The 22,401-nt window shown below is 40.7% G+C and overlaps 3 protein-coding genes across 3 annotated transcripts in view; 1 reads left to right on the top strand and 2 right to left on the bottom strand.

Annotated features, from left to right (window-relative positions):
- Nucleotides 1-4,576, top strand: part of LOC109989309 (suppressor of cytokine signaling 7-like) — a 15,583-nt gene extending 11,007 nt beyond the window's left edge. The window contains 2 exon segments of the mRNA XM_065964999.1: nucleotides 782-924; nucleotides 1,256-4,576. Of these exon segments, the coding sequence (XP_065821071.1) occupies nucleotides 782-902 (121 nt within the window). The 3' untranslated portion in view covers nucleotides 903-924; nucleotides 1,256-4,576.
- A 452-nt stretch (nucleotides 4,577-5,028) lies between these two features.
- On the bottom strand, nucleotides 5,029-12,254 carry LOC109989305 (properdin). The gene is made up of 11 exons (XM_020641004.3): nucleotides 12,097-12,254; nucleotides 10,539-10,677; nucleotides 9,410-9,573; nucleotides 9,135-9,302; nucleotides 8,848-9,057; nucleotides 8,592-8,759; nucleotides 8,252-8,443; nucleotides 7,211-7,384; nucleotides 6,898-7,095; nucleotides 6,669-6,780; nucleotides 5,029-6,424 (listed from the first exon to the last, which is right to left on the bottom strand). The coding sequence occupies exons 1-11, from the start codon at nucleotides 12,164-12,166 to the stop codon at nucleotides 6,304-6,306; spliced, it is 1,716 nt and encodes a 571-aa protein (XP_020496660.2). The 5' UTR covers nucleotides 12,167-12,254; the 3' UTR covers nucleotides 5,029-6,303.
- A 2,218-nt stretch (nucleotides 12,255-14,472) lies between these two features.
- On the bottom strand, nucleotides 14,473-19,864 carry LOC114920590 (uncharacterized). Its single transcript, XM_029278716.2, has 4 exons — nucleotides 19,737-19,864; nucleotides 17,978-18,761; nucleotides 17,653-17,822; nucleotides 14,473-17,113 (listed from the first exon to the last, which is right to left on the bottom strand). Exons 2-4 carry the CDS (start codon nucleotides 18,713-18,715, stop codon nucleotides 16,237-16,239), a joined length of 1,785 nt encoding a protein of 594 aa, XP_029134549.2. The 5' UTR covers nucleotides 18,716-18,761; nucleotides 19,737-19,864; the 3' UTR covers nucleotides 14,473-16,236.
- Between the last annotated feature and the right edge of the window lie 2,537 nt (nucleotides 19,865-22,401).

Genomic DNA, 22,401 nt, shown 5'->3' with positions numbered 1-22,401 from the left:
AACTCAACAAACACAACAAACTCAACAAACACAACAAACACAACAAACACAACAAACACAACAAACTCAACAAACACAACAAACTCAACAAACACAACAAACACAACAAACTCAACAAACACAACAAACACAACAAACACAACAAACTCAACAAACACAACAAACTCAACAAACACAACAAACTCAACAAACTCAACAAACTCAACAAACACAACAAACACAACAAACACAACAAACACAACAAACCCAACAAACACAACAAACCCGCTGTAATGAAGCACAACATTTATATGTTATGTGTCATTATACACAGTGCTAAAGAAACTCAGAGATTTAATTGACAGTTGAACCTTAACACACACAAAAATATTCTCAGAAAGTAAAACAACATATCGAATTGTTTCACTTAAATTGACAATATTTAATAAGTTTAGATATGAAACCTTTTCTTATCTTGTTGTTTTGTAGAAACAGGAACTGAAAACCGGTCCTGATGAAACTCTAGAAACTCCCTGTTACCATGAGTTCATTCTGCTGATGTTTCACCTCTTTAAATAAAGATCGAATTTGATATTCGAGCTCACTTCACATTTTAAAAAAAACCAGTGAACTTCCCTTTTCTTCCTGTTCTTTGGTGAAGCTCAGTGTGTTATGTTCTAAAAATGACGATATGAAATGCTTCTTCCTTTAGAGTAAGACGATGTTAAGTTATTTCAAAGATGAAGAAATTAAATGATGAGTGAGCGGTTTTCTCTCTCTCTCTCTCTCTCTCTCTCCTCAGGCCTCTGATCTCGTACCTGAGGAAGTTTTATTACTACGACCCCGAGGAGGAGATCAGCCCTCCTCTGAAGGAGAGGGGGGCGGAGCCAAGCAGCCAGCCGGGGGTCCCGTCTCAAACGTAGCACTGGAGGCTCAGAGGACCACGTGAGTCATTTATATGAGACGTCACTGATTTAATCCTGAATGTAAATCTGATTCATTTCAAATCGTTCATTTCAGGATGTCACTCGCGTCTACAGATCATTTATAGATTAAATCTGATAGATCAAAGTACGTCCACTTAAAGTTCTTTGGTTTTGACACTGATGGGTTCAGTTTGTTTTTCTAAAGTGTTCTGAGGATTTACGTTGAGCTGAGAGCTTCAGACAGGAAGTCAAACTTACCTCATGAAGGAATAAGAGGATGACCTTTCTTAATCGTCTGACTGATCAACAGTAACGTTTGTGACGTTTCTCTCCTTTCTCTTCCCCTCCAGTCTTTTTCCTTTCTCTGATTTTTCTGCGTTTTTTTGGACACTCGATCACTGAAGGACGTTCAACTATTCAAACCGGACTCAGAGTGCAGCCAATCAGCTCTCTTTGCTCGGTCCTGTATCCAGGCGGGTTTCAGATGATCCGCCCTCCTCTGAGCGCACAGATAAGTTCACGGCGAGTCGACAGGGGAGGGACCGGGGATGTGGAGACTCCGCCTCTCTCTCAAATGATGTCATCACTGAGCAGCTGGACTAAAGGACACATGACATCACTGTTAGCAAAGACGCTAAATCGCTAAAAACAACAAAAACAAAACAAAGAACCTCGGAGAGAGGAGACACTTTTCGTCGCCTCTGGGATCCTTTACTGTCCGACACACACCTGGAGATTTCAAACCTGCTGCGACCTACACTGTAAAAAGTTCACCGTGACGCCGGGGGGGTCTTTCTCAGAGCAGCGGTTGGTTCAATTCCACAGATCGAGTTGATTCAAAACTCCAGAAACCAGGAGGATAAATGTCGCTTAGTCCTGCACCTGTCATGTGATACAACAGGTCAGATACTTGAGTTTGAATGATGCTATCAGCAGTTCTAACTTGTACAAATGCACTGTATCTAAAACCAGCTCCTGGAGCATTGTGGGTAAAATGAGCAGATCAGATTTTGCTGTCAGTCAGAATACGTTAAAGGGAGAATTTGAGATTATCTTGAAAAATAGATTCTAGAACAAAACGACCAACACAGCAATAAAAAAAAAAAGTTTATTAAATTAAAATAAATGAATGTTTATAGAAAAATAAAAAATACAATTCAAGACCCTTTACACTGTAACTCCAACACAATACTTTTATTAAGCTTCTTCTACCAGGGATGCTGCTTAAGTTACACTCTGATGGTGATTGGCCAAAAAGAGTGGTCTCTTATATCTCATGGTGACGTTACCCCCCCCCCCAACATCCCCAACAAAATTCAGCTTACGAACTAAAGTTTGGAAATCAAAAACAAAATATTTGACTTTGATAATTAACTTATTTTTTTAACTGCAGCGTGATTGGTGCTCGTCAATCTGTTTTTTTTTTTTTTAAATCTCATTGAGTGAAGTTTAACTCTGGAACGTATTCTGAGTGATTTATATTAAAGACACAAAGGTCAACACACGACGCTGCAGACTGAGAAAGCCCCCCCGTCAGTGCACACATCAGATCCAAATGTTGGAAACTCACTTTGAGTCACTTTGAGTTCTTTTTAATTTAATTTAGAATGTTATTTATTACCATGCTGCTAAATGCAGCATTAAAGGTACTTCCATGTTGAGCTGAGTTTGTCATGTTGGAATAGAAGTTTTTCTAACTACAGAAACTCTGACGTGTTGAAGTCAAACACAGCAGAGTTTTTCAGGGACGGCTTGAGGTGCGTTTACATGTTGTTTCTTTGTCATAACTTTTGGGGTTGAAGGTCAGAGTCTGCTCGAGACCTGATCCGCAGAGTTCGTCCGACCTAAGTCGTGCGTTTTGTTCAGACCAAAAGTGAAGCCTGAGTTTTGGCACTTTACGATTACTTACAAGCTCAATGAAAAGGATGCTGAAAGACCTTTAATTGGCAGCGTGCACGAGACCCTCCTGACGTCCTGTTGTTCGATCAGAAGTTGTCAAACTCCATTAAAAGTTGCTTGCTTTGTGTTTCTTGCAGACAGAGTTGGCAAAGCATGAATTCAGACATTTCACAAATCTGCATTACAACCTAGTTATTTCAGCATCCTTTCCTCCTGTTTATGATCTTTTAATCACAGTCAAATCTGTGAATTTTAGGGGTTTTTAGTGCTTAAAGGAAGAATGTGCAGAAATCCAGTTTATCCTCTGAAAATGTCTCTCTGAGTTGTGACTGTCAACAAAGAGAGAAGCGCTGTCTGCGATGTTTTCTGAGCTGTGTCTACATCACGTTTACATTGACGGGATGGCTGGCGTATAAAGCTGTTTAAGTCAAGGACTAGAGAAAAGAAGAACACACTCACTGCTTATTTAAATGTCATGTAAGCGTTTTTAGATCACGGTCATTCTGTGTAATTTTACATACAATGTGAAGCTACGAGCTAACTAAAAAGAGTGCTACCAGAAGCCTGCCAACACAACAATGCAGCTCGAGACAAGGACTGTTTTGTCCTGAACCGGGTCCTATCCGAAAGGCCGTTTGCGCTTAGCGCTTAATGCTTAATTATGGTGCGTTCTAATTCATAACTCTTTTGTGTAAACTCGAGTAGAGAGGGGTTGGAGGTGTGTCGCCAAACAGCAGTTTGTTTTGGTTTCATGCTGGTGCTCAAGGGCGACATCTACTGGATCAAAAAGTCACACATTCGTCCTCTAAGTGAGACAGATTTGAGCTGATGCTGGGACCGATCTAAGCGAACAGTTTATCAACTGGACACTGGGAAGAGCAGGAACGTGAATCTAGAAAAGTTCCTTGAGAAAGAGGGGAAAATGAAATGTTGTTATGAGCCCCAACAAGATGGTGTTTAGATTTTTGATGTGTCTGCAAAGGTGAATATTTGTTGCTCATGTTCATTAAATGTTAATTAGCTCACACTAGATACACAAGGCAAAAGATGTGCTTCACTTTTGGTCTAAACTTTACAGCTGCTGGTTCAGTACAGGTTCGGGTCTCCTGCAGAGCTCTTCATTCTACTGTGACATTTTAGCCTAAAAGGCGTTCATGTGTTTTTGTTTTTTTTGTCCTGCTTTATCAGTAATGAATTTAAACGGGCCAAACAGCCACAGATCAGTGAGCGTGTCTGATGAATGTTTAATTGTTTTTTCTGTTTTGTTTTCTGAACTTTTGTGATGTATTTGTACTAGTGAAAAATCACTGCACTGTCTAAGAAAGACCAAAAAACAGGAGAGAAAAAAAAAAAATCAATGTTGGAGACAACCACAGGATCCCAGAGGCGACCGGCCGCACCGACTGCTGTGGCAACATTACCAAAAAACGAAAAAACAGTAGAAGAAGAAGGCTTACGGTCGAAGACTACTGATCTGCATTTCACTGGAACAGGCTGGTGTTTGGATGAACTGGAGTTTGATTGATTCAGACACTTGAGGGAGTTTTGTCCCAGCAGACACTGGGAACACTGGAGCTGGGACGTGAGCGCCCTGTGGGGGACACTTCCATGATGTCAAAACAGAGATGGGGGAGGGGCAGGGCACAAACGCGTCTGAATGCCGCACACCGAAGGACTGATGAAGAGGAAATGTGTGCGCAGGGAAACAATAAAGTAGTAATCTGTCATTTTTGTGCAGTCAACTGTTAATAAAACAGTGTGGGCGGGGCTTATATCGGTCCTCTTTATTTGTTCAGGCTTCGTAAACTCAGGATTTATGATCTCGTTGGCTTACACTCTAATGAGGTCGTAGAATACGTTTTATTCAGAGAAGGTTTTACCATCTGCTTTTGATATGAAATAATTCAAGAACTTTATTTTGGCCAATGTAAAAAAAAAAAAAAAGTTCTGGAGCAAATCATATCCGTTTTCACATATGCACAAATCTAGATAATTTCGGGAGGACTGCTCCGGATATTCTCCCGACCTGGCTGTGCACATATGCTCCTCACATCTGGAGACTATACCTGACAGACGGGAGGTAACAAGAAGTGTCTTAAAGTGCGGCAGAAAAAATACTAGGGCAAGAAACATAGCTGGCCCAGGCGGTCGGCCTGTGTGTGTGTGTGTGTGTGTGTGTGTGTGTGTATTTATGTGTTTGAGAGAAGGAGAGAGAAAACAGAGGTGAAGTAATAACGCATCCTTTTACTCTTTATTGTATTTTTAATATCATCCATCTTTTATACAGTACATTCAGATTTGACAAACTGCTTAGAAAAGTAGTGAGACAGATGTTCTTATTTTCATTAAGGTTTTGGATCATTCTCGTCATTCACTTATTTCCTTATACACTTTTGTTATGGATCAGAATAAGATTGCACAAATCAATTATGAGTATGCATCAAGAGTCAGTAAACTTGAATACGTTTCGGTCTTGAACATTTAAAATACAAACGCAAAGTGTTGGCCTCATTTGGAGCCCTGCCTGTGGTGTCGCCGTGGTAACTCATCGGTGATCATGTTGTGCTGGGGCTGTGAAAAACCATCTTTGCGGATGGTGTCTTCATGTTGTGTTGTTGTTTTTGTTAAACTCAGTGGTGATATATTGGTCAGGGGTTGAGTGCAGGGTATACACAGGTTTATGGAGTATTCCCTTCAGTCTCCTTAGGGTGTACCCACTTTCAAATCCCCTTTGATTCACACCATTTATTGACTGACAACATTCAGCAATAGTTTATCTCAGGATGGTGAAGGGATGACCCTCCCTACTCTGTCTCTAATTGGCTAGTACGCACTGACTAAATATGCAAGAGAAGTCTTACATGTCACTGTTTATGACAGACCGTTTATCCTCTGCTGGGCGGGAAAATGAAGAGTACAGTGTTTGCACTTCTTTAAACACCACTACACCACTGGCAATGGTTGCCTCGTGGTTAGTTTGAATCCAACCTGTGTCTCCTTTCACCCATGTCGTTCCCCACTTTCTCCCCCTCCCCCAGATTTCTGACTCTCCGTTAAAGGCATAAAAAAAACAAATCTTAAAGGAAGAAGCCGTATTGGTGAACAATGTTTTAAAACTCGTCGTTGAGAGGGTTATGATGATGTTAAAAATCATCGTGGAGCGTTTTGCATTTTTTGGCAAAATGATCAAATAGTGTGTTGTGTTTTTGACCGAGTCGTCTGTGAGTGTATTGTGTCGCTGTTGTTCCAGTCATCGGGGATCAGTGGGATGGTGTTGCTGAGTGTGTAACGTCAGGGTTGATTAATGTGTCGTGTTGATTTGTGGTTGAATTCTGCAGTGAGGATGTGATGTCAAACTCAACAGTTTGACAGACGTATTGGTGTTTAGTGAACCTGTTACCTTGGTGATGTTTATTAAGTCGGAAAACATGAATGAATGAAGTTTGGATGATGTGAAAGTCATCGGGACGGTGTTTGGTGTTGTTGAAGTCATCGCTTTTCAGGGGCAGGCAGGAGCATTGATACAGGGCTGAATTTCAACCTTCTTGCCGTCAGGTACAACGCCACAGTCTGGAGTCCCGAAGAACGTTGCTGGCTCCCCCTGACGACCAATAGTAGGTCTAACACACACACACACACACACACACACACACACACACACAGTTCAAGGTGATGTTCAGGTAATGTTAAGCAAATATAAGAATGATATTTCCACTCATGTTTTCTTTTTCTTAAACTGAAACCGCTAAAACAAAACAGACGTTGTAAAACATAAGACTCCCCTGCTGGTCTCATTGATCCTCTGTACTCTGCTGGTCAATGTGTCCCCCAGCCCTCAGTCAGGTGCAGAGACCGCGTACTCACCTGTACCCACTGTAATCCGGTGTACAGACTCTTCTCCTGAAGCGTCTGGATTTCACTCCGCAGGAAGGTTTACAAAAACTCCACGTCTCCCAGCTATCCCAGATTCCCTGAACTGTAAAAAAACAAAACACACACATATCCTCTTGATTTAGTTCCTGGTTTTTGTTTGATATCTTGGCTGTTTTTATAGTTTTCATCATATAATCAATCAAGTTTTAGCGCCACGCACTTGGACATTTGTCGACATCGTAACAGACCCGCCTGTCGGTCAGATCCGTTCCACTGCAGATGGACCCGTTGTGAGCTTGATAAAGACATTGACGCTCTCGGATCTGACTGCCACCCGCCTTCTCGCAGTTGATGCTCTTCTTTCTGAATGGGTATATACACGGTTTCCATGGCGACCACTGTGACCACACCCCATCCACTGAAACGAAGCACAGAAGTTTCCCCGATATACACAAATGAAGTAAATGTTTTGTTAGTTTTGTTGGTATGGTGCAGGGGTGGAGGGGTGGGGGGGACCAGATTCTTGAGTCTACCTGGACAGTGGACATCGGTCTTGCAGGGTCTGGTGCGACGTCCCTCTCCAGGACATGGCTGTCCACCGTGTTGGTGGGGAGGGTTCTCACACCTCCTGAACGACACCTGAAGCCCCACACCGCAGGTAACAGGACAGGAAGTGAAGGGAGACCAAGACCCCCAGCCCCCATCCACTAGTCAAGAGACAATGTATTAACAGAGAGAGTCATTGTCTAAATCAGCGGTTCTCATATGGTCTAGCCTCAGGACCCACCGGCCACTCCTTCATGAAAAGTCGCGACCCGAATCTCCGATATATTTTTAAACCAATCCGATTTGTTCAATTTGAAGTAGTGCAGTTTGGACCTCAGACGGTGAAAAACGTGACAGAACAAAGAAACAAAACAAATCAAACATGTGGCTTCATAGATTTTTTCGACACACGTTAGCGACCCACTGAAAATGGCTCCGCGACCCACTTTTGGGTCCGGACCCACCAGTTGAGAAACACAGGTCTAAAAAAAGATATTGGAAGTGAAAAAAACCTAAGTAGTTCTCTTTTCATATGACAGAAAAGAATAAGCAATGCTTCTGATTCTTCCTTTTCGACAAAGTGAGCAAAGTCCTGAAGTCCTGATGGTTCTAAAGATGATCTTGTCAGATTTCCCGGTGGTGTGAGGCGTGTTATGAGTGATCCCACCCGCTCAAAAGACCGTCCTTTGCTGCACCAATTTTCAAACGCGATCTGATGCTGATTCATTAATTAATTTATCACTGAACGGTCGTCCAAAAACTATAAAGTCTTCCTGACCGTCACCTGCCATGTTTGTTTAATAGCCGTGTTTGACTGTGAGAGATTTTATGGGATTTCAGGACTCTGCTTGTTGGTGAATGTAATCTTATAGTGTGTGGTGTGCTGTTCTGGTCATGTCGTTGCTCTTCACACTGAAGGATCAAAACTGTCGTCTTGTGTGAGGTCTCTCAAATTTTCAATAACTCTGAAGAGTTTTAAAAATATTTCAGTGTGGGCTTTACACATGTGGACAGACAGACAAGTGTACCTGGGCAGTGAGGCAGGTGGTTGCAGTTCGCCGTCTGGCTGTCTTCACCCTGGCAACTCCTGCCGGGCGGGCTTGATGAAGGGGCGGGGTTAGAACAGGTGCGTTGGCGAGTTCTGATGGGGACTGGGCCTTGTGGGATGCAGGAAGAAGAACACTCACCCCAAGTGGACCAACCGGTCCAGAGCCCGTCCACTGCCAGAGAAACAGATAGAGACAGTCACAGCTTCACCTTCTTTTTGTACTAAATAATCCAGACCAAGCCGGGAACCTTCACCCTGAATCACATGTGTCTGTATGTTTAATAAGGTGGAGAAAGTTTGATGTGTGATGCGTGTGTTACCGGGACAGGGACTTTGACAGCTGCTGCTCCGAGTGCTCGATCCATCACAGAATCTTCCACCATATTTAGGAGGGGGGGAATCACATCTCCGCATTGACAGCCGAAGTCCCTCCCCACAAGAGACTGAGCACGGTCCAGGTGGAGACCATGCCCCCCAATTCCCATGCACTGCACAAACAGCCATTTACAACAAACATCAGGTTTTTGAAAACAGTCCACCAGCTTTGAAGTTTTGTCTGATTGGTCATGCACTGACCTGGACAGTTGGGGAGTTCGCTGCAGTCCTGTAGTTGGAAGTTGTTTCCATGGCAACTCTTACCTGGTGGAACCGTGTCAGCAGAGGGGAGGGGGTTTGTGCAGGTTCGCCCTCGCGCTCTTGTAGGGATGGTGACGTTTATGCTCTGGTCATTGATACACGACCCAGAACAAGGAGTCCAACCAGACCAAGCCGTCCAACCTCCATGAACTGAGAGACAGAAGGGTGTCTACTGAGAGGTAACAGTCATACAAGGGACAGAGAGACAGGGAAGACAGGCAGGTTACCTGGACAGGTGGTGTGTGTCGGGCACACCTCTGTCTCCTCTGATGGACCACTGCAGGCAGAGCGACACTCATGAGGGCTCGAACAGATCCTCTCTCTCGTCCTAACTCCGCCCTCTCCACATGTCACCGAGCAGGGCGACCAGAGGAGCCACGAGCCCCACCCTTCAGCTTCACACACAAATACAGACATGCTCAGTGATAAAACAAGTCTTATTCAATATTAATGTGATAAATGTGTGTGTGTGTGTGTGTGTGTGTGTGTGTGTAGTATGTACCGTCGCAGCAGGTGCCATTGCATGGTTTAGTCTGTACATTGTCAGCAGAGTTCTCACAATCTGGATTGCCGATGCCGTAACACTTCCTGTGTCTTTGTGTCACTCCCTCCCCGCAAAGGACGTTACACTGTGACCATGGCGACCAGGGAGACCATGCAGGTGGCCTGAAACCCAAAAAAACAATGACTGGTTGAGCTCATCAGGAAGAGTAAAGTTTAAGTCAGCATTTTTATGAATTGACGCTATACAAATAAAAAGCCTGATTAACAGCAGAGCATAGTTTTCACCTGATGCACTTACTCAAAGTGAATCAAAGACGCCTCTTCACGCTCGGCAAAGTCAATCATGCAAATTATACAACAGGATGTGTCACAAAAGTGTCCCACACTGATGTCAGTTTTGCCATTTTGGGTTCATTCGTGCAAATATCTGTTCACAGAAACTAACAAAAGCTAAATCGCTGCCACGTGATCGCCAATGGGATCTGTGATTCCATTACGACCGATGGGATCTGACTGTTAATGTCTCCCTAATGGATATTTCCCCGTGTACAGGCAAAGCCCTCTGAATGCTTGTGATGATAATACTCCGAGCATCAACTAACCCCAGACAGCTGACACCAGAAAACACCAGCCTCTTCATTTTCTTTTCTTTTGCTTCTTTTTTAACTAGCAAATGTAGTCTCACAAGCCCTACATGCACTTGCACTGCACTCTTTAGAGTGTTCAATTCAGATTGTTTAAAAAGGGCCTCCAGTTTGAGGGTTGAGGTCAGCGTTAAGGCATGTTTGTAACTCAAGGTGGAGCTGGTTGTCCTAACTGAAAGATCTGCTCCTCTAGTTTACGGAATAATGATGATGAGGCATGCATGGCACTTTGAAGTGTGTAAATGTTCACATGAGACTGACTCACATGCACTGCACGGTCTTTTGCCTGCTAATCCCCCGGTGTGTAAAGTCAGGGTAAGGCGTGATGTGTTCATGCAGCAGGTTACAGTGATGAACATTCAAGGTCGGTGAAGTGAAGTGAAAGTGTAAAGGCCTTCTAAAAGTTTGTCCTCAAGGTTAAAAAGGTCACCGTCGAAGTTCACTTTTAAAGAGTTTAGTGAAAAGTCGAGTGTGTGCACTGACCCACAGGAGTGGCACACCCCATCCGTTGCCTGGTAACCATAATGAGGGTTCTGACAGCAGTCGTCTCCATCCACTTCACCGATGTCTTCATCACACTGACCTAGGATCAGATCGAAGCGTGCAAAACAACGCACACACTCTGCATACACACACACACACACACACACACACACACACACACACACACACACACACACACACACACACACACACACACACACACACACACACACACACACACACACACACACACACACACACACAGAAACACACACACAACAGTAAGATTAGAGATGATTAATGCTTTTTTCACTTTCTCTGTGTGTGTTTGCTTGGTGTGAGTGTGTGTGTGTATGTGAGTGTGTGTGTGTGTGTGTGTGTGTGTGTGTGTGTGTGTGTGTGTGGGTGTGTGTGTGTTTTAGTGGCCTTTTTCCAGGATTTTGAAACAGGGTTATTTTGTTCTTGTTTCCCAGAAAAGTTACAACATTTTCACATGAATCCGCTTGTTTCGTTTTTATGAAAACTGCTGAGGGAAGCTCTTCTGCTTTGTCAAAACTTTCACACCGCTCTGACAGTTGATTTCACTCCTTCTGATCACACTGTTTGCTGGTTTTTGCGGTCTTTTAAAAAAATTAATTTCAAACCACTTTTTAGATTTTCTCCTTTCGGCCTACACGGCTTTATTTAGAATAAAAAAAATATAGTGTTTGGTTTGTTTTGTCTGCACACAAAATCAAAGTGTTATTAGTAACAAAGACTCAAGGAATCAACTCAAACATAAACTCAGATTAAACATCACTCGGAGTGAGAACTGTGAGATGATGCTGCTTCCACCGTTAACACAAAGAGCAACAGAAAAAACACAATGTAGTGATTTATAATTTCCAAGAAGTCTAGGCTCAAACTTTTTATGAGTCAATTTTTGAACAATTGTTCTGTTCTTGCTTTTGTTAATTAAAGGACACACGTTTAACAAAGGTTGATTGTTTATTGTTCCTCGTTAGTTCCACCATCTTTATTTTGATTCATACACATCTGCTTCAAATCTGACAGAAATACTTTCAATTCTCGATTTAGAGGGTGTGAAGGATATTTTGATCCAATCTTTTATTAAACCACTTCAATGAAGGCTGCTCAGGCTCTGAATAAACCAGCCCGGTTTAAACAAAGAACTCCAAAGCACAATGCTATCCATTTAAACAATGCAGCATCTACTTTCAAAATGTATTTCTTTTTGGTCCATATGTATTTAGATATTCATCACAGTCCAGTGACATTCAGTAGTCTTATTTAAGTATCATATCTGTTTTGTCTTTGCTGGAGTTACAAGATTCTTTATTTTTTCTTTGTATTGAATTTCTCCCAATTTATTTCAAAAAAAGTTTTGCACTCTAAAGACCCAACAAGACTTAAAAACAAGAGGGTTTTAAGTTACAGATTTCCTTGTTTTATTTAGCAACAGTTAACATTAAAGTATCATGCCACATTGTCCATGATCTTCTCATAGAAAATACAAATCTCTCCAGAAATGTGATTCTTATCTGTAGTTCAGACTTACCAGAATGCTCCACAGAAACCAGCAGCAGAAGCACGACCAGCAAACCCCTCTGAACCGTCAGAACCTGCATGTTGCTGCTGCTGCAGAGACCTGAGGAGAGTTCAGTGTGTGGACTCTACTTTCTGCGTCTGGATTGGTCTTGTTGTGAGGAAAAGCAAGAGTTTCCATATGAGGTAAACCAGGCCCAGAGTACTTCCTGTTTAGGGGTTAATGATCTCAAACAGAGAATGTAGCTCTTATGCCAATACTTCATCAGCACACAAACTGAGATTAAAGTCAACTAAATGTGGTAAAGTATCTGCTTTGTTTGTACAAGTAAACAAACCTGAATGTAGGACTATTTAAAGGGGAACTCCTGTATTTAAAAAAAACACAGCCCTGTTTAATGTATTTGGTGTCTAAATGACTGATACATGAAGTTTTGGACTTTCTCCTGTTGATTGCTTCAGCCGCCAGCCTTGAAACAAGCTGTGATGCCTGAAACGCAATCCATGGGGGATCGCCAGCTATAGGCCTATACGCACCTTATTGAGAACATCGTTTAACTGTCATAAAACCAAAACGGATGAGTTATCAAAAGATTCACCCCTTGTTCAGTGTGTGCCGATCAAGACGTGAGCAAATCAGACCACGTTTTTTAAACCAGGTTGTAACCATGATCGTTTCTGCAGTAACAAACGGGCTCCTTTGAATGAGTATGTATGTGATTTCCCGTGCTTCTGCAGTCAGCCTTAAGCGGACACCGGAGGAACTGCAGGATTTTGCACTTCCATATCAGCTTAATTTTTTAACAGGAGCAGCGAACCAACCTGAGTAAAATAACGGGTCGGTATTGCTTCAATGTATGAGGGACAAAAAATGACTAAAGTATAAATAAATAAATAAATGTTGGGAGAAATGCATACAATAATGTATAAATAAATAAATAATTAAATAAATGCATCAATAAATATATAAATAAATAAATAAATGTTGGGAGAAATGCATACAATAATGTATAAATAATTAAATAAATGCATCAATAAATATAAAAAATAAATATATATATAAATAAATGCAACAATTCATATAAAAAATTAATATATAAATAAATATATTCATATATTTATGTATGTATTTCTGTGTCCATGTTGTACAAGGAAAAGTAAATATGTAAATTAAGTGGGCCGTCCTAACATTACTGAAGTAGGATTGGTCAATTTTGAAAAACAGACAGAAGCAAATTTACAAATATACTTCTCCTCTTACAACCTGGACACAGAAATAAATAGATGTGTAAATGTAAAAATACGGAAATAAATGAATAACTCAATTCATGTGGAAATGTATGCATTGATACATATATAACTGTAGAAATATGCTAATAAATAAATAAATACATGTAAAAATATATAAATAGCCTTTTTCATAAACAAATTGTATTTATTATTTATTCATTGATGTATTGTTTTCAGCATTTATATATTTATTTATGCATTTATTTAATTATTTATTTATTTATACATTATTGTATGCATTTCTCCCAACATTTATTTAATTTTTTTAAATTTAAAAAAAATATATATATATTTATTCATTTATTTATACTTTAGTCATTTTTTGTCCCTCATATCAATGTAGTAATCTGACAATGAGACAGGCCAATCTGGGACAAGTTGTGTTAGACAATACTAATCAAATGATTTTATTATTTCTCATTGCAGTTATTATAATTTGACCTTTTATTAGAAGTTTCTTCATTTCCAGATGTAGATGTGCAGTAGCCTATTTGTTATTAAGGTTACTCACTCAGTCAGTGTTAACAAGAAAGGAACACAGATAGTTTAGATCCTTGGATGAGTGGAGTGGTTGTTCTGTGATCTGTTGGTAATGCCTCGCTGCCTCCAGTAGGGGGATATCGCGCGCCGCTTCAACGGCAGTTTGTGTTTTCCTTCATTCTCCTCTAACTGCTGTTTTCCCCGATTTAAGGTAAATATCGTACATGAAGCATTGTAAGTGTGAGAAGACATGTTAGCAATACATTTTCTTGTGTTACTGTGATGTTTTTTATGTACGAAAGTTACGTTTTGTACCGATTTACAGTTGAAAGTGTGTTGGGCTAATTCACACAAACGGGTTTGTTTTAGGTTTTAAACTAGTGTCAGGAGACCCCGTAGCTGCGCTGCCGTCTTCATCTGTGTAGCATGGCCCCCAAGTTATATTATAGTTAGTTAGTTATTATTATTACTTATAATATTTACAGTCTATGGCCCCAAGCCACGGTTTTGTTTGTGTACTGTACTTTTAATGTAAGATATGTGTAATGATAACGTAGTGGGTGAGAAATACAAAATATATTTCATGTATTTTGTAATACTTATGTTTATTTAATGTAGTTAAAACAGATACCTTTGTCATGTAACAAAGTGCTTATGAATATGTAACTGTTATGCCTATAATGTGAAATATGTAAATTTGTTTCTTACAGTTTGAATACTAAAGTGACTCAATACATACGAGGGGAGGGGGGGCAACAGTTGTGCGTGGGGTCATTCTTCTCTCACTACTATTTCCTCTTATTGAAGGGCACAACACCAGCCGGTGAGTCTTAACACTGTTGATGAACATGGGGGAGTCTGGAGAGAGTCGACACGTCTGCACCCTCAGTTCACAGGGAGGATGGTTGATGAGCCCCTCGTTTAAAAGATTCTGTCACACCGTCAAGGTAAAGAAAGTCACGCACAGATGCATCTTTCTACACAGTACTTGTCTGACTGTCTGAGGTAGAATCTGAATGACTGATCTCTGCTGCCAGCTGGTGTTCAAACAGCTTATGACACTCAAGGCTAAAAGTAGAAGTTATACAGCTAACTGATTCTTAAAGAACTGAGGTGGATTTCTTTGACATCTGGGGCGACTCCATCTCAACTTTGAGCAGAAAATGAAAACTTATATTTTACGATTCGTTTTATTTAATTGATGACACAAATCAAGACAAGATTAGTCAGATTGTTTGACAAAAAAAGTAAGATTCTCTTATACATCATCTGATGAAGCTCAAATGAACCAGGCCTCAAGTGGATTAATATTACAGGCTGTTTTAAAGAAACGTATGTTCAGGCACAAAGCAAACCCAACCAAAGAAACCTGAAGTACAACCCAGGGTCTTGGCTGAGAAAAAGGAAGACACAGTTCATATAGCTGTCATCTACACAATTCAGTGGTGGACCAAGGTGGCAATGCCTACCCTGCGTGAATAAGAGAAGGATAACTACTCTGTACATAAAAGGAAAGCATAGTCTCAGATACACAAGATGTTTATCTTCTGGCATTTCTCCACATGAATCAAAGAGGCTATACAGATACAAAAATGCAGTCCCTGTTGATGAGATGATATGAGTCTCTGGGGCCGATGGAAAACTGTCCATTTTCGCAAATCTTTTTTGGTTGTGTTGCACGTTTGGAAGAACTCGGGCTATAACCTGCGACACCACAGGCCAGAGAGCATCTCCACCCACAAGGCCCGCTACCACAACAGCTTTTTCCCTGCTGCTGTGAGACTTGTAGCACAGGACATTAAGATGGGAAAGAAGTACTTCACCCCACACCTCACAGACTAAATGGACAGCTGACCGCCTCACAGTACAATACAAGTGTGCAATATTAACCTTTAAAACAAAAAACAGTGTAATTATATAATGTGAAAAATATGTGTGCAATAACCTCAGGTGCAGTAAGAGATGTAGAAAGTTAGAGACAAGAAAACATATTTATATTTTCATTTCATACAGTGTTCCCTTTTGTTATTTTTTACATTATATCTTTGCTTTAATACAGTGTATAGCTTCTGTACAGTTTATTTTAATTTACTTAGCTGTTACTACAACTTATACATTTTAGTATTTTATTTGTACTTTGCTACTCTTTTTTTTTCTTTATTAAGCTATTTTATTTTATATATAATTTCAACTTTTTTGTAGAAGCTGACTGACCAATGTACCTGTACTGTCCTGTACAAATGGCAATAAACATCTATTCTATTCTTTTTGGTTATAACTTAAATGATTTGCAATGAGTTTTTTTAAATTTCCTTCAGCTTTCTCTTTGTGTTACTGGTCTGTTGATCTTTCAGGTCCACTGTAGTTTTAACACTAAAATGACCTACTGATCAAACCAAGCCTGCAAGGCTCTGTACAGTTCAGGATCTGCATTTGACATGTTTTCTTCGGATGACATGTGTGTGTTGTCGATAGTGTATGAATACTGCTTGTTGAGGTCCTTGTCCTGCCCAGACAGTGTTTGTGAGGATCTACCCAGACATGCTGCGAGGTGGACAGTTGCTCTGAATGGAAAGATAAAGAGCACCAGGGACAGGGCCAGAGTGACAACATAGAACGGGATTTTCATCTGGAACCTGTATGGAATGAAGACTCGGTTTGTCCCAGGTTGACCATATATTTCTCGTAGCTCCACCATATGGTTCCATGCTGGGTCTACTGATTTCAGAGGTCCAACGATGATGTTTGGGATGCGCCCTGCGCCAGCATTCTTCATTGAGTTCCAGTATGGTGGTAGTTTGGTGGGCTGATGGTTATTGTGATTTTGACAGCGACAATGTTTTGCACAGCCGAAGGTCCTGTGATGAGGTTGTAGGCTTCCTTTAATAATACCATACGCCACTTTAGAATCAATGACAGAGTTCCAGGGAGAATACAGGATCACATCTTCGATTGTGGACAGAGGGAGCAGAGAGCTGGCTGTCATCAGGGGCTCTTCAATTAATCCATGTGCTACGAAGATGATGTCGATGTTCTCCCGGTCTGTATACTCCTTTTTCTCATCCAACATTTGTTTTATATAATAAAATATATCCATGAGTTTGAAGATCTCAGTGTCATCATTCTTTGACAGCCTTGACAAGATGTCTTGATCTTGACAATATCTTTTAACAAACTTGATGAAGTCTTTCTTGTCCTGAGGACTCCTGTTGCTGTTTTCAATGCAGCTCTTCTGTACTTCAAACTCCTTAAACATTTTTCTGTTGGAGGAAAATGAGAAAAGGGGCATCTTAGTCACAATTTTCCAATAAATCAAAAAAGCTTTGTCTTTCTAGGAGCTTTTTGGCAACAAGGTATCTGCAAAGGGTGCATGTGATTGCACCACTCTGCAGTTTTTGCCAATCTTCAATCAGAAACGTCTTTTTCATAATCATTCACTTCATTTTTTTATTTATTCTTTAACAGTTTGGCATTTCGACATGAAAAATTGACTGTTGATGTCAGAAGACAAACAGTGTGCTCAGCCGTTAGAGGGAGCACTTCTCTCAGTCACTTAAAGTGGATTTGTAATGTGTTACAATTAAAAACTCCCTCAAAACATCAGCACTTGCATTTCAACTTTAAAAAAAAAACCTGGATTACTTGTTGGTCCAAGTAATCCAGCAGGACTGATCAGTTATACGGTAGTTATTCACATCTTTCTCTATACGATCTTACTGCACCCTACAAACTCTTCATAAACATATTTCATGTAAACAGTTTGTGAGAGTCTATGTGGAGAATCACAAAAATATCATACTTGATCTTATCCAGCTGCTTCCTCAGAGTGCGGCTGATCTTTTTAAGGTCGTTAGCTGTATCTCTCAGTGATTGGCTCGCTTCAGTCACATGATTCTTCTCAATCAGGTCTTTCCATTGGTTGATTGCCTCAGGAAGTTCAAACGCGATTCCAATCGCTCCCCCAACAGCCTGACAATGAACAGAATCAAGACATGGTTTACTTTTAACATAATAAACCAACATATACATGAATTGTTTCATGTAGTAATGTGATATACATTGCAATGTAACACCGTTGAGCATTATTTACTTTAATTTTTTTGTGTGTAGTTAATTCATCTTACCATGGCACCTCCTTTAAGGACTGTTTTAAGTCCAGTCTTAGAGACTTTTTTAAACAGCTGTTGGCCTCCTTTGGCAAACAGAAATTTTAATTCCTTCCCACCAGCTGTCAGTGTGAAAAATGATAAAATACCAGCAAATACGACCATCAGTTCAGGGTTAAAGGCTCTCTGGTTGAGCCCTATGCTGCCTGGTCCTCCATTAAAAAATAACTTGGGCCGTTGGAGCATTTGCATAATGAAGTGAGGATGCATTCCACTTCGTCTGGCCATGGCTCCCAAGATTTCAGTCATAACATGACGGTCCAAATCATCAGGGCCTGTAAAGGATCCCGCCTGCTGCCTCTCTTCCTTCAGCTTCTGGAAGAGTTTCTGGATTTTTTTGGTAATTTCATTGCTCTGACTTTCTATCTTCTTTGCGTCTTTCATGGTGTCGCTTGACAAGAGGTGCTCAGTGATTTTAGTTATCACAGATATGCCGAGACCTACGCCTGAAAACACTCCTCCCGCTAAACCTAACAATGGAGCAGCTGCACCGCCGGTGAACAGAGTGGCCACACCGGCTCCAAGTAAACATGCAGCTCCAACCACTGCCACTGAACTGCCGACAACTTCACTGGCGTTACATTTCTCTCTGAGTGACTCAAGCTCCTGGGCCAGCTTCTTCAGCTTCCTTGCACACTGCTCCCTCTGCTCGATCCAGGAGAACATTTGCTCCAGCAGCTGGTCTGCAGTGGACATGGTGGAGGTCTCTGTGTCCTGCTGATCTTGCAAATAGAAAGGAAATCTGAAAGAAGAGAGTCAGAAGTGGAATAACAACACACTTTAAGTTCCCATCCAAAACCATCCATGAACAATTTATTTGGTTGAATTTAAAGCAGACTTTGGGACATTTGGTCCAATTCAATTAATTCAGATAGTAAATAATAATGGGCTTTGAATAATCGTTGATTAGTTTCCGGTGACTATCAAAGTAATTTGGCTTGAAATGCCCCTTCCTGATGGTAGCAAGGGCAGCCTCAGAGCCCTGAGCCTTACTCTTTATATCTCCAGTTATATATTTTCATCCTTAGCTGGTTATCTGATAACATTCAACTGAAGCAAATAACCCAACAATGAAGCATCAAGCAACCTGATCATGATCAATGTTTAAGATGCACGAGTCCAAACGGTGAATGAAAATATATTTTTGTGTACTTTGGGAGGTCGGCTAAAATAAATTACACCATTGCTACATTTGACACATGACTACGCCTGTTTTATTTCTCCAATTTTTAGGTGTTTGAAGGATAACCATGCTAATTTTCTTTTCCTTTAAGCCCATGATGGTTGTTTAACCCAAGTGTCCAAGGAGGAATTTATAGGTTCCTGTGTACGAGCAGTTTTGCCCGCCCACCAAGCAGCAAAAAGTGTAGACCCCTCCCTATAAAAGCATCAGGACTTAACGTTGTTCTAAGGCACTCTTACTGCCTCATGTTCATGATAATAATCTGTCAACACATTTGAATAAATAAGTCTAAATAAACAAAACTTGTTACTGAGTGTTAGCTGACCTTCTCTTTTCTAAAGAAACGTTTGTCATCATGCTGGGCAGTTCTAAGTAAAGTAAAGTTTATTACTTTGGCGCACAATAGAGAAGCTGTATATATTAAAACTTTGTGACGATGTGCTGGTGAATCATAATCCTTTATCAAAGAGGTTTTATTCTTAGAAAGATTTTCAGCATGAGAAGCAAAGATTGAAAAAGGAACGAGTTTCTTACCTGTTGCTGGAGTGAAGTTCAGACAGATTCTGAGGCCAAACCCAGGATCAGCTGTGTTTAAATAATGTCCACACTGAAAGTAAGTTCAGGCTCTGTGAATGATCTTTTGTCTGAGTGCTGTACAGATTCTTGACGGCTGTCCTGCAACTCAGTTTCTGTAAAACATGTGACTTTGTGCAAGCAGGCAGCTGCGGAGAATGCTTTCACTTTCTCCAACCATGGTGAGGAGTAATTTCCCAGTATCAATCACTGCAATCTGTCCCTGAATGTTGCTGTAATATCTTAATTCTAAGTGCTACTTGACATATTTTTCTCTCCAACCTCAACAACTGTTCCAGAGAGTGTCATTTATCTGGACGCCGAAAAGGCATTCGACTGGGTGGAATGGAGCTATTTTTTCCCTCGGACAATTTGGCTTCGGCGAGCGCTTCATTTTGTGCGTGAGGTTGCTATACACATTGCCACAAGCATGCATATGTACTAATACTATTAGGTCCAAATTCTTCCCTCTAATGCTGGGGACACGCCAAGGTGGCCATTATCCCCACTTCTCTTTGCCATAGCTATCGAACCTTTGTCTATAGCATTTAAAGCCGACAGACTCATCCCAGGCGTTGTGAGGTGTGTGTGTGGGGGGGGGGGGGGTTTGAGCATAAAGTGTCACTGTATGCAGATGAACTATTTCTCTTCGTATCGGATCCCAAAAGAACCGTCCCACATATCTTAGACACTCTCAAGACCTATGGTGCGTTCTCTGGGTATAAACTCAGTTATTATTTCCTTATCAACCAGCTGGCAGGGGACATTGCACAGTCTGATTTACCATTTGCTCTTTCCCCAACAACATTTAAATATTTAGGAATCAATGTTTCTTGAAGTATATCATGTCACTTTTTGACAAAAATTTCTCTGTACTAACAGCAAAAGTTAAAGAAAATCTTCAAAAGCGGAACAGCTTGCAGATCACCCTAGCAGGCAGAATACAAAGTATCAAGATGAACATCGTCCCACGCTTTGTATCTATTTCATATTTTCATATTTGCCTCTGTTCCTCCCCAAGTCATTCTTTCGTAGCATTGACAGTATGTTTTCCTCTTTTATATTGGGCAATAAAGCTCCAAGACTTCAAAACTCCTTATTACAAAGGAATAGGTCACAGTGAGGTTTGGGGTTACCATATTTGCAATTCTATTACTGGGCAGCCAACATGCCAAACATTGTACACTGGACCTTCAACCCTGAAATTCAATGGTGCCAACTAAAATCACACTCATGTTTCTTCTCCTCTTTAAAGGCTTTGGTGTGCCATGCCAATAGACTTAAACCTACACAGTGCACAAATAATCCGATAGTCATATCCACTCTGAAAATTTGGCAACAAATCAAACAACACTTTGGTTGGAACACGCTCCCCCATAACACCCCGATATGTAATAATGAACTATTCAAACCGGCTAAGATTGATGCCAGATTCTCGATTTGGGCCACACAAGGTCTTAGCACAATCTGTGATTTATATAGTGAAGGCACATTCTCAAGCTTTGCTCAGTTATGTACGGCCTTTAACCTACAGCAATCTGACCTCTTCAGGTACTTTCAAATTAGGCATTTCCTCAAATCAAACACGCCTTCTTTTCCAGATATTCCACCCTCTTCGGGAATTGATAAACTTCTCCCGGTGATGACAATGACGAGGCAACATATTTCATTTTTATATGACCTTTTAACTCCAGATGCACCTACAGCCTTACTGAAAATTTAAACGGAATGGTAAGCAGAACTTGGCACTATATCTGATGATTGGTGGACTGAGGCGCTTGAAGAAATAAAATCTTGTTTATCTTGTGCACAATTTCAACTCATACAATTCAAAATTGTTCATAATGCACATTACAGTAAGTCTAGACTTGCCAAGATTTACCCTAATATGGCTGACAATTGTGATAGCTGTTCCCAGGCCCCTTGTAATCTCACTCATATGTTTTGGTCTTGTCCGAGACTGGGGGAGTACTGGAAGTCTTATTTCAGAGCAATTTTGGAAATATTAGAGCAAGTAATAGAACCATCCCCGAGGATTGCTATATTTGGTATACCTGAAGCTGGCAAAAACATATCAGCGATACAAGCAAACGTAATCTCATTTACCTCTCTAATAGCCCGTCGGAGATAACTTTTACTGTGGAAGAAACCTTTGCCCCCCTCACGTACTTCATGGTTACGTGATACAATGTCTTTTCTAGAGTTGGAAAAGATCAAATTCTCAGTATGGGGTTCGACGGACAAATTTTACAGTCATTGGAAGCCCCTGATGATTATGTTGATTGATATTTGGGGGGGTTGAAAAGAGGAGAAAAGAATTGGACTAATCTTATTATTACTATTATTTTATTCATTTATTTTATTGTAAGTGTTAGTATTATTTTTACTCTATTATTATTTATGTTATTATTTCTGTATTATTGATTTTGCACCAATGTACCTCTTATTGTTTAATTTATTTTATTAGTACTGTTTTTAATTGTTGTGTCTTATTGGTGGAATTGTCATTGTGGGGGTGGAGTGGCAGGGGGAGGGGTTGGATGGGTGGCTCAATAAGAAATTTGTAGGATGTCATTGTATTGTGATGTGTTCCAAAAACCTTAAAATGGCAATAAAATATGTTTAT

Source organism: Labrus bergylta, chromosome 16, assembly GCF_963930695.1.
Source record: "Labrus bergylta chromosome 16, fLabBer1.1, whole genome shotgun sequence".
Lineage (NCBI taxonomy): Eukaryota > Metazoa > Chordata > Actinopteri > Labriformes > Labridae > Labrus > Labrus bergylta.
The sequence above is the reverse complement of the archived record's forward strand: the minus strand, read 5'-3'. Positions and strand labels throughout refer to the sequence as shown.